General features: G+C 49.4%; 1 protein-coding gene across 1 annotated transcript in view; it reads right to left on the reverse strand.

The window, feature by feature from the left end:
- OTOP1 (otopetrin 1) overlaps positions 1-11,284 on the reverse strand; it is a 29,350-nt gene extending 18,066 nt beyond the window's left edge. The window contains exon 1 of the mRNA XM_084799047.1: positions 10,691-11,284. Coding sequence (XP_084655173.1) covers positions 10,691-11,087 — 397 coding nt within the window. The 5' untranslated portion in view covers positions 11,088-11,284. The remainder of the gene's footprint in view (positions 1-10,690) is intronic.
- Between the last annotated feature and the right edge of the window lie 2,838 nt (positions 11,285-14,122).

Raw genomic sequence — 14,122 nt, forward strand, 5'->3', positions numbered from 1 at the left:
ATCCTTACGGTTTTGTTATTCTTTAATCCTCTTTTCCTATTATTTTGGTTAGTCGGGTTATAAGGGATGTATGATCGGTTAATAAGTTCATAATAAAATATATTGGTTAAGAAAACTGAACCTACAGACACATACACACACACAAGTGCACATGCGTGCACTCACACACACATGTACAAATAAAAGTAAACTAGAAAGTTGACTTCTTAAAACTCAATAGCAGAGTGTCTCTGCTAGCAATCAGAAAAGGCTCTTACCAGGTAATGTAAAGGGTTAAGCACTTTTTATATTACTGATGATTTGATTGAAAAAGAGAAACATCTGGGCAGAAACATGCAGTCCTGTAATCCCAGAACTCAGGCAGAGGCAGGTGGGTCTCTGTGAGTTCAAGGCCAGCCTGATCTACAAAGCAAGTCCAGGACAGCCAAGGCTGCACAGAAAAACAGTCTTGAAAATCTAAGGGGGTGGAGGGAGAAGGAAGGCAAAGAGAGAGAGAGAAACAAAAGAATTCTGGCCAGGAATTACAAAGCACATTTGGAAGGTGCTGGACAAATAGAAATCTGAACAAGAAAAGCAGCAATGCCGGACTTTTGAGCAGCGTCTGAGTTTCTGGGCCCTCTTGGCATCAGTGGCATGAACGCACATATCCTCTCCCTCGCACAGAGGAAACTGAATCACATGTACAGGGCGTTGAGGCACCAACGTGGGAGCCCAGGAGGAGCGATCGCATTACACGACTGCCAGGGCTGCCTCTGGTGAAATGCAATGCAAGCCTGGCTCGCTCTTGCAGCCCAGGGCCCTATAGAAATGATGAGAAGCCGTGTTTTGTTAATCCTGGCAATCCCCCAGGGAAATCAGCACCTTTGAAAGAATGGAGATTCAACCCCAGTGCTTTCAGATTGGTTGACAAATAGGTCCTTTCTGAGTTAGGGAAGGAAATAATGGTAACAGGACAAAGTGAGGCCACCTGGTTTGGTGGCAAGAGCCAAGCCCTGAGCTCTGGGATCCTGGACACCAGACCAGTGTGTGTGCTCTTACATGTTCTCTCCCTAACTCTAGACTCAGTTTCCCCACCTACTAAACGAAGATGGTCTACAGTAGTGGTCTCCACACCTGAGCACACATCAGAATACCCTGGAAAGAGCATTGGTAAAGCTCATATGGCCACACCAGTTTCTGACTCAGTAGGTCTGAGATGGGGCCACAGTATCTCCAACAAGTTCCCTAGTGGGGTGGATGAGATTGTTCTGGGGCCCCAAAGTGGTCTACAGTGTGTCCATGATTGACAGGGCACTGCTTCTGCCAGAGTCCTCGCTTCCTTCCATGATTCCATTGCATTCATCTACTGATACAGACTGAGGGTTCCTCCCGTCTGGCTTTGGTTGTAGTCTCTGTGGGTTCCCCAAGTTCATGTGCTGGTAGCTCAGCCCTTACTGTGATGATGGGGGTTGGGTAAAAACTGTAAAAGGAGAGGAGAGGGAATATGAGTCCATAGGGCTGGGGATGTGGCTCAGTTGGTATATTGCCTAGTGTGCAGGAAGCCCCAAGTTCAACCCCCAGATCACATAAACTGGGTGCAGAGGCGTGTGCCAATAATCTTAGCACCCTAGAGGTAAAAAATAGGAGGATCAGAAAATCAAAGTCATCCTTGACCACACAGCAAGTTCAAGACCAGCCTTGACAATAATAGGTCCTTTCTCAAAAATGAGACAAGTAAATAGTTTTTATAGAATTGGGACTTCACATGAAGTTCCACCTCTCACTGGGGAACTATTAGGAGAAGATGGGCCAGTTTTCTCTGAACGTGTAGCCTCTGAAGGCCAACTTCCTTGGACGGTCACATGTCCAAGACTATCTGGACAGCACAAATTGGCCTTGAGGAGGGGACACAAAGTTGGGTGGGATAGGAAGGGCCATAGACCTGGCTTCCAGCTGAGGTGTCTGTCATGTTTGCTGGGCCAAAAGAGAGTAAGTTGTTGAAGATAGGCAACATATGACTAATTCAGCAATTTTTTTTTTTTTTTTTTGTCTAATGGGCTAATAGATGGGAGGGTAGTGGAGGAGAGAGAGATTGTTTACTAGATGAGAAAAGATAAGAAGCTGAGTTCCGATGCCTGGGGATAAACTGCCTTGGGGATGGCTGGGTGTCTCTGTTAAGGCAATTTAGAGACTAAATATCCAGAAAGCAAGAAGCTGTCTCTGCAAAACCTGAAGTTTAGAGAAAGACCACATGGGGAAGAGAAGAAAAGTTTTAGATGTCTGGTGATTTAAAAAGAAAAAAGAAAAGTTGAGGGATATCTGAGTTGTCTCCAGTTTTTGGGCTATTATAAATAAAACTGCTATGAACATAGTTGAGCAAGTGTCCTTGGGGTATGCTGGAACATCTTTTGGGCATATGCCCAGGAGTGGTATAGCTGGGTCTTGAGGTAGAACTATTTCCAATGTTCTGAGAAACTGCTAGATTGATTTCCAAAGTGGCTGTACAAGCTTGCCCTCCTACCAGCAATGGAGGAGTGTTCCCTTCACTCCACATCCTCCATAGCCAGAGGAGGAAGGGGCACACCAGCCCATCCACAAAACCCTCAACCCAAATTTTTTCCTGCCTACAAGATGTGCAGGGATAAAAGTTGGAGCAGAGATTGAGGCAAAGGCCAACCAATGACTGGCCCAACTTGAGGCCCACCCCATGGGAGAGACCCAACCCCTGACACTATTGATACTCTGCCATCCTTGCCAACAGGAACTTAGCATAATTGTCATCTGAGAGGCTTCATGGAAACAGATGCAGATGGCAAAGATGCCAAAGAATAGGCAGAACTCAGGGAGTCTTGTGGAAGAGTTAGGGGATAGATTGAAGGAGCTGGAGAGATTTAAAAAAAAAAAACCTGCTTAGCCAACTCACCTAGGCTCATGGAGACTAAACCACCAACCAAAGAACACGCTGATCTTAGGTGCCCTACAGATAAAAGCTGATAGGCTCTTGATCCTCAAGTGGGGCCCCTAACAATTGGAACAGGAGCTGTCTCTGACTTGGACTCTGTTGCCTCCATCTGGATCCCATTTACCTAATAGGGCTGCCATGTCTTGACTCAGTGAAAGAGGAGGCACTTAGTCCTGATGAGACTTGATGTGCCAGGATGGGCTGGTACCCCGGGGCTTAGGTAGGGGGCCAGGTATGGGGGAAGTGGGTGGGAGGGTGGGATTGGAGGAAAGGAGGGAGTGAGGTTGGGATTGGGATATAAAATGAACAAGTTAATAAAAAGAAAGAAAAAAAGAAAGAGAAACGTTAAGGGAGGTAGAGGCAGAAGAGAGGGGAGAGTGGACTGTACAGTCCAGAGAGACAGGAGGCACAGGGAACAGGCTGACTTGCTGAAGCAGGCATTTAGTATTTTTCTCCAAGTAGAGAGTTGCATGCCCTAGATTATAAGACAAGAGAAAAATGAAACATCCATTTGTGTAGTGGAAAAACAAGAAAATCCCAAGTGCTCAAAAAAATAAAAAATAAAAATAAAAATAAATAAAATTTTTTAAAAAAGAAAGAAAGAAAAAGCAAACAAGCAAAAAAAGCAAACAAGGGGAGATCAGAGCTGGTGCAGGGGAGTGGAGGGTAATCTGATCCAAAATACACTGTGTACATGTGTGAAATCATCAAAGAACAAATATGAAACATCATAATTTTAAAAGGCAAGAATGGAGGATAATATAAAATATATCATTATAACTATAAATGAAATGGAAACAATAGTCTGATATAAAAAGCAAACAATAGCCCAGAATGATCCAAATTGTCTCATTTACTAGGAAGCAACATCAGAAAGATGGAATTAAAAATGAAATGAGGGGATATGCTCTTTATATAACTAAGTGGTTATTGAGAGAAGGTTAAGAGTGGGCGAGGGGAAGCAGGAGACACAAACAGAAAGTGGGAAGGGAATGTTACTATCAGAACATAGGGTGTTTAGAACAAAGAATCCCTCACATTACAAATGATAAGACATAATGAATGAGGAAAATGTAACATTGTACGCAGGCTCAATAATAGAACTTTTAGCCAGCCGGTGGTGGCACATGCCCTTAATCCTAGCACTGGAAAGGCAGGGGTGGGTGGATCTGTGTGAATTCCAGGCCAGCTAAAGGTGTATAGTAAGACCATTTCTCAAACAACAGCAACAATAACAATTTGCTTTTATATGTAACTACACTAATTAAAAATAAGGGGGCTGGAGAGATGGCTCAGAGGTTAAGAGCACTGGCTGCTTTTCCAAACGTCCTGAGTTCAAGTCTCAGCAACCACATGGTGGCTCACAGCCATTTATAATGAGTCCTGGTGCCCTCTTCTGGCTCTGGTGTGCAGGCAGAACACTGTACACATAATAAATAAATAAATCTTTAAAAAAATAAAAATAAAAAACAGAGCAGAAAATTTCAGAGCCAGACCAGTCAAATAGACAAAATCTGTGAGGTCACAGAAGAATCAAATCACACAATTTTCTCTCTGTGTAAAACTTTGTCACACCTAAAATAGAGCATTTTTTTTTTTTACTATAGAACATTGAAAAGTATCACTCACGCTCTAAGAGGCAGTAAAGTGGAACATGGCAGAGAGGCTGCCTAACTTCAAGTCCTATTTCCTGTCATTTAATTTTTGAGACCTTGAGCATCTATGTAACCTCTGTGCCTTGGTTTCCCAATTTGTAGTATGGAGATAATGATCATAATGCCTCCCACAATGCCTCACGGTGCTGAGAAGACTCAGTGACTCCTTCCAAAGAATTCCCCAGGAATAGCCAGGAAGCTCGACAGGTAGGATGTTACCATCATGCCTTCTCTTCATTGCACCAGAAAGGGAAACTTAATGAGTTGGAATCAAGTTGAAGGAGCAAATAAAGGCACCTGCCACCAAGCCTGCAAACCTGTGTGCGATCCCCAGAGCCCATGGAGCAGAAGGAGAAACCAACTTCTGCAAGTTATCCTCTGAGTGCCGCAAGCATGCTGTGGCACACACACACACACACACACACACACACACACACACACACACACACACACACACACCATACACTGTAAAGAATAAAGCAATAATCAATTAGCTATTTTACTTGACAATAATCCAAGACTCCCAACCACTTTTCTGCTGCTGGCACCAAAGACCCTCCTCTGTGTCTAGAGTATTGAACAGGTGCACAGTCCCAGAGTTTGTCTCTGTCTCCACTCCCTGGAAGGACACTCCCCCAGTGCGTCACGACCAGCCATTGTCTGGCCTCCAGTGTACATGCATGCTGGAAAGCTCACCATCCCTCACCGTGTCACCCCTCACCGTGTCATCCCTCACCGCGTCATCCCTCACCGTGTCACCCCTCACCGTGTCACCCCTCACCGTGTCATCCCTCACCGTGTCACCCCTCACCGTGTCATCCCTCACCGTGTCATTCCTCACCGTGTCATCCCTCACCGTGTCATTCCTCACCGTGTCATCCCTCACCCTGTCATCCCTCACCGTGTCACCCCTCACCGTGTCACCCCTCACCGTGTCATCCCTCACCGTGTCATCCCTCACCGTGTCACCCCTCACCGTGTCACCCCTCACCGTGTCATCCCTCACCGTGTCACCCCTCACCGTGTCATCCCTCACCGTGTCACCCCTCACCATGTCACCCCTCACCGTGTCATCCCTCACCGTGTCATCCCTCACCGTGTCACCCCTCACCGTGTCACCCCTCACCGTGTCATCCCTCACCGTGTCACCCCTCACCATGTCACCCCTCACCGTGTCATCCCTCACCGTGTCATCCCTCACCGTGTCACCCCTCACCGTGTCATCCCTCACCGTGTCATCCCTCACCGTGTCATCGCAGTGGCTATTGCTTAGGTTTGAAAGTGCTCCCTTAGACTGAAGTGCAGTCTGTCCCCTGAGCGCTCGTCCTCTTCCCTGGAGCCTCTTGCATCATGCATCTACTCACTGTAGTCATTTGAATAGGAACGGCACCCATAGGCTCATATATTTGAATGCTTGGTCACTGGGGACTGGCATTCTTAGGAGGTGTAGCTTTTTTGGAGCAGAGATGGCCCTGTTGGAAGAAGTTTGTCACTGGGGGGGGGGGGCGGGGAGGGTCGGTGAGGTTTCAAATGCTCACGCCAGGCCCAGTGTCTTTCTCTTTTTCTGCTGCCGGTCGATCCACATGTAGAAGAACTCGCAGCTACTCCTCCCGCAGCATGTGTGCCTGTGTGTTGCCGTGCATCCCACCATGACAATAATGGATTAAACCTCTGAAATACAAGCCGGCCCCAATTAAATGCTTTCCTTTATAAAACTTGCTGTGGCCATGGTGTCTCTTCCCAGCAATAGAACACTGACTAAGACAGTCACCCATACATCCACTAATACATTCCCCCGTACATTAGCCCATCCACCCAGATATACACGGACGTAACACACACACACACACACACACACACACACACACATCCATCTACCCGTTCACTGATACATACATCCACCAGTCCATTCACCCATACCTTGCCCATTCACCAGCCCATCCATCCACACATCTATACACACTAAATACACATCCACCCACCCACCCACCCACCATGCACCCACCCACCCACCCACCACGCACCCATCCACCACGCACCCACCCCGCACCCATCAACCACCCATCACACATAGCTTCCACTGATCCAATGATTCCACAGATACTCCCTGGCCCTCATTACACATGAAGCCTGATGCTAGATCTCGGGACATCATGGAAAGTATATTCAGGAAGTGTCTGCACCTTCAGGAACTCACAGTCTGTTCAGTTACAAACAGTAACTGGATAATACAATCTCCCGCAGGATTGGTGCTGGCCAGATGGTAGGCAAGTGTCACGAGAACAGCAACTCAAGAGCTGCAGGTAGCCTAAAAGTGGCAGGAAAGATTTTCCAGATGACACTTGTTTGCTAAAAGCCCAGGGCTCCTCTGAACAGAGAGATGAAGGCCTATAGCATTTTCTACCATGGAACTGCCACATCTGCTGGATTCAACATCTTTTCCTCCCGACCTGGGGCCACTGTCCTATGAGACCCTACAGCCCTACTTTCTTTTCAAAGAATCTGGCAGAGTCCTTGCCTAGCAGCCACAGTGAACTGCTACTAATCCTCCCACTTCGTAAAGCAGGTGTGGGAGTGTGTGTGCCTGTAATAGCATGGAAGGTAACAGCAGGGCATTAAAGTTCAAAGTCATCCTCAGCACATAGGAAAGTGGAGGCCAGCCTGGGATGCACATGACAGCCTGATTGCCTTTAAAATAAAGAAAATAAAAGGAAAAAGAGGAGAGAAGAGGAGAAAAGAGAAATCTAGGGGAGGAGCTCCAGGTATGGTCTCAAGCTTGCTGTGCCTGCCCTGAAGTCAGCAGATGACAGCCAGGACAGCCGGCAGGACAACCTGTCCTCCAACCTAACCGCCTCCTTCTTTCCTCTCCCTTGCTTCTTCCTCTCCACTCCCATCCTCTTCTCCTTGCCTTCTTCCTCTGTTCATGGCCAACTTGCCTGATCTCGCCCCCCCCTCCTCTCTCTCTCTCTCTCTCTCTCTCTCTCTCTCTCTCACACACACACACACACACACACACACACACACACACACACACACACACTCACCTTCAGTGTGTCACTGTGGACAGCCTCTTTTCATGCAGGGACCTATGTGTTTTCTGCCTTTGTCTTTGCAGCTCGTCCTAAGACCACCCCTAGACCAGCCTTTCATAAGACAGCTCACATCTGTCCCTTCTTCTGGTCCATTAGGAACACTACTAATCTCAGCCCCCCCCCCCCACGTTGCCCATCTCCAGGCCTGGCCTATGGTAGCATACTGGACAGAGGTCTGGAAAAACACAAGTGTAAGTATGCCTCGTTTGAAAACAAAAGCTGAAAATCTGAAATGTAGACTAAATTCAGGGTAATCTCCTTTCACAAAACAGCTCTCTGGCTGGCTGTAATGAGTCTGGCATCCCAAACACACTCAGTAACTACACCTGTAATCATCACTATTTCCAGAATTTGTATTCAAAGAATCTCTGGTCTTAAAACAGACAAAAACAAAAGCAAAAACAAAAAAACAAAAAACCCTCCCAATCTCATTGCATCCTGAGCAGGCTAGCAATGAAGAAACACAGAAAGTAGTGATTAACTCGTAAGGAGGCTGCTCACTGCTGCTCACGAGGCAGGCACAGGTTCTGAGGCTACAGTGATCTCTTCTAGAGGAACTCCTCCCAGTCGGCAAAGATGGATTTAGATTCATGTTAGTTAGTTAGTTAGTTAGTTAGTTAGTTAGTTAGTTAGTTAGTTAGATTCATTAGTTAGGCTTGTGGTGCTACTACCAATTATTTAAGTGGGTCAGTATTTTTGTTTGTTTGTTTTGTTTTGTTTTGTTTTTTGCAAAGAAAATCATTCCTCCCTCACAGAAAGTAGAATGGAATATTTCCTGCTCAAAGAGGCACCTTGCAGATCAATCCAAGCTCTACAACTTCCCTTAGAAAACCTCTATGATGGGAGGGGATCTTTTTGGAGAGGGAAGGAGGTTTCATCCCAAAGCATCAGCTTCAAGACACTGCCCCACAGACAGACAGGACACAAACCCGTCTTTCCAGCTAAGAGTCCAAAGGAAACGTCAATCCCTGCTGGGGCCAAGCTGCTTCCTCTTGGCACCTAGGTAATGGTTGGTAACTGTCTTTTCGCTCCCAAATGAACTCAGCTTTCAGCAGGAATGGCCAGGGTGTGGCAAGCTTTTTTCTATCAACGTCTTCCTGCTTGCTCCTCCCCATGAGGTAGCTGAGATTCTCACCTAATTCCTGTGAGAGCCAGAGCTCAGGAAGCTGAAGGAGCCGGAATCAGGGAGTACAAGCTGTGTCTTCCAGGGCCAACAGCATTTGCACAGCACCTGTGCCTCATAGGGATGGGTACATCACTGCAGGACAGCTTCCAGAGAGTCCACACCTCCCATTGTGTGCTGTTCTCCCAGGTGTCAACTGGGATCCCACAAAAGCCATGCCAAATCCCTTTCTCTGTGGTACCAGACTCCCCCACAGTACCCCACACTGGCCAGCCACTCAGCATTCCTTGGAGCCCTGGACTCTGAGCATCTGGACATCGTGAGCCCTCTTTCATCCAACTTAGCTCCTTCTCCCTCCTCCTGGGTACCATTTCCTGAGGGTATGCACGTTTTAGTATGTGCTGTTCTCCATCCTGCTCATCTGCTTCATCCCTACATGGTGTCTGAAAGACACGGCTGCGTGTGTCTGCGTTCTCGCCTTGCTTCTCCCTCTGGCTTCCCAACCTTAGGAAATAACAGGAAAAGAGGGAAGAGTCGGGGAAGGGATAAAGGCAGCGAGGGAAAGAGGAAGGAGAACTAGAGGGCGGAAGCATGAAAGGAGAAAGGGAATGGCAAAGGAGAGAGACAAGGAAGTGAGGAAAGAGAAAAGGCAGAAGTAAAGAGGGAGGGGAGACGCAAAAGAAGAACTGAAGAAAAAGGGATGGAGGAGAGAGAGGAGGTAAGGATGCTTCTGTGGAAGGGTCAAAATGTCAACATCCTGGGGTAACAGGACCAGTCCCGTCTATGTGACATTGACCCCTCTCCCCCCATCCATAATCCACAAACCAAAAGCTCCCCCAAAATCTCCATTTTGGAGAATTTGGGCAGTTTGAAGTAATGTACAATTTTCCTGGAGGCGAGATAAACTGATCCCTGGACATCTCTATTCAAATCAAGAAGGTGATTCCTTACGGCCTTGATGCAAAGGCCCTTTGAATTCTCCTTCCCAAAGCTCCCTCTAGCCCCATGCAGAGATTTCCCCCTCGGCTTAGGCTCACACTGGGGCTGCAGTTGCAGGGAACCAAGGAATTTGCCTGAGGTCAAATGTGCAAAAAGTGGGAAACTGGCTCTAAGGGAAATTACAGTTCTAAGATGAGAATGTGGGAGGAGGCTACCTTTGCCCTGGATCCTGTCAGCTCCCTTTGCCCTGGATCCCAGCCTTCTCCCTTTGCCCTGCGTGGCCCTGGCCCCCTTTGACCCATTTCAATATGGGCAGCCCCTCTAGCATTCAGGCCTCCAACTGCCTCACTCAGTGAGGATGTCCCTCGAGACCATGCCTCAGGACTCCCCTTCGTTCTCTCAGCACCTGCTCCAAGCCAGGCCTGTGTGCTGCTAGGACCGAGCATCACAGGCTCCCCCCAATGGGGTGAAGAGGCAGCTGCCTGAAGTCCAAGCCACAGGAAGGATTGGGGAGGGGGGGTTGAAAGAAGCACAGAATGGAGTAGCAAGATGGGGATTCAGTCTCAGGGAGGCCTTAGTTCAGGCATGAAAAGCTGAACGGGGGCGGAGGGCGGAATGACACTCCAAGAGGAGGAATAGAATACGTAGGGACCTGAGGGCTTTCAATATGACTGGAACCGCGAGACGTTGACAGTCTGCCGCCCCAGGATGAGGGCTTAAAAGGAAAGGATTTATCTGAAGCCAGATCATAGAAGCCTTGAGCGCCAAGACGAGGAGTGTGGCCTTCGCTCCCGAACCTGAAACTTTATAACAGAACTTTAAGCAAGGAGACCTAAAGGCAGAGAAGGGAAACTAGAGGGGAGAGCGGGAAAAGAGATGAAGCATAGAGCTGAAGTTCCATCTCCAGGAGAGATGTGGAGGGCGGCCGGGCTGCACTCACCACGGAGCCAGCGCGCACCCGCGTGCGTGTCCTTGGGGCGGATGAGGCGGCGCTGCATGTAGCTGCGGCCCACGTACCACAGCATCCAAAGCAGCTGCAGCAGCATGAGCGCGGTTAGTACGCACAGCAGGTCGCTCTTGCCCACACCTGCCGCGTGCACTGCCCAGGCTAGCAGGAACAGCAGCCCCGCCACAAACACGTTCAGCCCATACTGGCTGCTCAGAGTCTCCGCCAGCTTCTGTGGGACGCTGGCGCCACGCCGGGAACCAGAAGCTTGTGGGGACCCCCGGGCCAGGGGAGGTGGGGGCAGCGGGCATGCCGCGATCCCCAACGGCATGGCACGCGAGGAGCTTGAGGATGCTGCGGGAGAGGAGGGTGAGCCTGGGCCCCCAGGCATCTTTCAGTCTAGTCCTCGGGCGGCTGCTCCCTCTCTGCACGTTGTTCCTGGCTCCTGTCCTTTCCCCACGCCCTCTGGGCACCAGCCCCGTCGCCCGTGCCCTCCTCCGGTACTCCGGGCCCTCGGTCAGGTCCCAGCCACTGGCCTTCCTCCCGGAGCTTCTGATGCCCGCCCCGGTCCCGGCAGCCCGTTGCCCCTGCCGCTGCGCCTCGAGCCCTGCTGCACCTCTACCTTGCCTGTGCCACCCGCACCCCACCCCTGCGTCCAGCCCGCCTACCCCACCCCGGCGCCCCGGAAACGAGGGACTGCAACAGGTGCCACCCGCGGGCTCCCGGGCTGGCGGGGAGGGAGGGGTGGGGTGCCAGCGGACACACATAATCGTGGGTGCCAGATCAGAGGGCTGCTGAGGTGTGCGCCAAGGGTTGTGTCTCCGACCCCTAGAATTCTGGGTGGGCGCGCAGGGGCTGAGTGAACATTAGTCCTTCCCATCTGTGTGTCCTAATTTCTGTGTCTGTCTACTGGGTGCTTTTTTTGTTTCTCTGCTCTCGACCAGCGAGTGTGTCTGGCTCAGGGTGGGAAGCAAGGGAAGGCGGGGGGGGGGGGGGGGTCTCTCCGTTTGTCTCTTTTGGGTGTCTGTGTGGGGACCTGGCCGAGAGCCTCGACGACGATAGCTGAGACAGGGGTGCCACTAGCCAAGGGGAAGCCATCCTCCCTCTTTTCCTCTGGAGCTGCTTCCTGAGGGAGCTGATGGGGGCAGGGGAGGTCCCCAATGGTCCCTTAGTTACGAGAATCCAATTCCTTCCTTTCCAAAGCCTTTCACAGCTGCTGTCCCCCAGGCGGTGCCAAGAGGAAGCGCTGCGGGTTTCCGCGAAAGAGCAAGAGTCCTAACGTTGACAATGACCTAGTGGAGAGCCTAGCAGTGTGGTCTGAGAAGGCAATGGGAGCAAACTCTGAGAGGGCAGCGCGGAGCAGAGAACAGGCCAAGATGCCAGCTCCGCCTTGGTTTTAACGCTCTACTGTAGTGATTTCCCCACTTTTTTTGTTTGTTTGTTTGTTTTTGTTTGTTTGCATGAAACTCTGCACACGGACACGGGAACAGCTGGTGATGACTGCTAAAGAGGGATGGGATGAAAGGAGACAGGAAGCCTTGGGCACAACGAGCCCTGGAGCCTTGCCTCGCCTTCACTCTTAAATCCATTCGTTCATTTAGTCAATGTATACATAGGCAATCCACACTGAGATGACTTAGCCCTGAGCAATCAGTAGGGCCAGGGCAGTCCTGGAAACCAATGGTCAGATGAGACCCAACAGCTGACACCTGTTTCCTCAGTGCCCCAGGGAACTAACCAGCAACCCTAAGGCAACCCAGCCCTTCCAGGAGACGCCCGCACCCTAGGTAGCCCCAACAAGAAGACTGAGAGATTCTCAGGAGGTGGCAGCATCTGGAATAGCTATCCTTCGGAAAAGCAGGAGGCAGGTGCAGAGAGGAGCTTCCAATGTCTGCAAAGAATGATCGAAGTGGCACCAGCCAGATGCCACAGGAAAAGGCACTTGTCACCAAGCCTGCAACTTGAGTTGGATGTCTAGCCCCCACATGGTGGAAAAGGAGAGGACAAATTCCTACAGGTTGTCCCTGACCTCCACAGGTCCACAGTGACGAGCACACACACACACACTCAATAAATAAGTAAGCAAATAATTGCAATTTCAAAAGCCCACAAAGTTTATCCTAATCCCAAACCTGTACCACTCTACAGATTCCAAAGAGCCTTTGATTGCCAAGGGACTCGATCTCTGAGGAAACCCCAGTAAAGCATCATGTCACTTTTCCTGCACATCTTTCCCAGTATCACGTCATGGTAGCTGGTCACCAGCAGCAGTTCAAAGTGGCGTTGATTTTCCTTCTGAAATGATCTTCAAAGGACTGAAGATTCTGAAGAGGATCCCAGCTCACCTTCCATGCAGTTTCCTGAGCCTTCTATGCAAGGTGGTGGTCTAGACATCAAAGTAGTAAATCCACACGGACAGAATACTACCAACTGCATAAGAAACTCCACTCTCAAGTGGCTGCTTTTTTTCTCTGTGTCATTTCGCTTTCTAAAGAGACCTTTCAGTAAGCACTAAATTGGACTCGCAGCTAATACCATGGTCACATGGATGTGTATGGGGATGCACATGTGTGTGTACGTGTGGAGGTCTGAAGACAACTTTGTGTTTTTGTTGTTGTTTTGTTTTTGTTTTTGAGACAGGGTTTCTCTGTGTAGCCTTGGCTGTCCTTGACTCACTATGTAGACCAGGCTGGCCTCGAACTCACGGCGATCCGTCTGCCTCTGCCTCCCAAGCGCTGGAATTAAAGGCATGTACCACCACGCCCGGCTGACAACCTTGATTTTGCTTGGTAGTTTTCCTTATTTTGTTTTTTTGGTTTTTGTTTTGGTTTTTTTTTTTTTTTTTTTTTTTTTTTTTTTTTTTTTTTTTTTGGTTTGTGTGTTTGTTACAGGGTTTCTCCGTTATACAGAGCCCTGGCTGTGCTGGACTCACTTTGTAGACCAGGCTGGCTTCAGACTCACAGAGGTACACCTGCCTCTGCCTCCCCAGTGCTGGGATTAAAGGTGTGTGCCACCTCACCCCAGAAGACAACCTTGGGTATCATTTGTACAGTATGGTTCCTGCTTCCCATGAGCATCAAGTGAGCCCCAGGGATCCACTCATCGCTGCATCCTCAGTGCTGGACTACAAGTGTGTGCCACCATGTTGACTTTTTAAATGTATGCTCTGAGGATTGGGCTTAGGTCTTCATGCTTACAAGCACTTTTCTGAGCTAAGGCTCCCAGTGCCTCCCATGGTCACACCCGCTTCCTCAGTGTGTGTGTGTGTGAGATCCCACAACCATGAGACAGGCATAAGTAGACAGGTGGGAATGTCAGCAACAGCCTGATGAGAGGTCTTGTGTGTCCAGTCCAGGAGGGCCAATCCCCAATACCTCCATGATAAGAGGGCCTAACACAGCCCTACCTGCCCCCAGGAAGGTGACT

This window comes from Acomys minous (genome assembly GCF_964271855.1).
Source record: "Acomys minous genome assembly, chromosome: 10".
Classification (NCBI taxonomy): Eukaryota; Metazoa; Chordata; class Mammalia; order Rodentia; family Muridae; genus Acomys; species Acomys minous.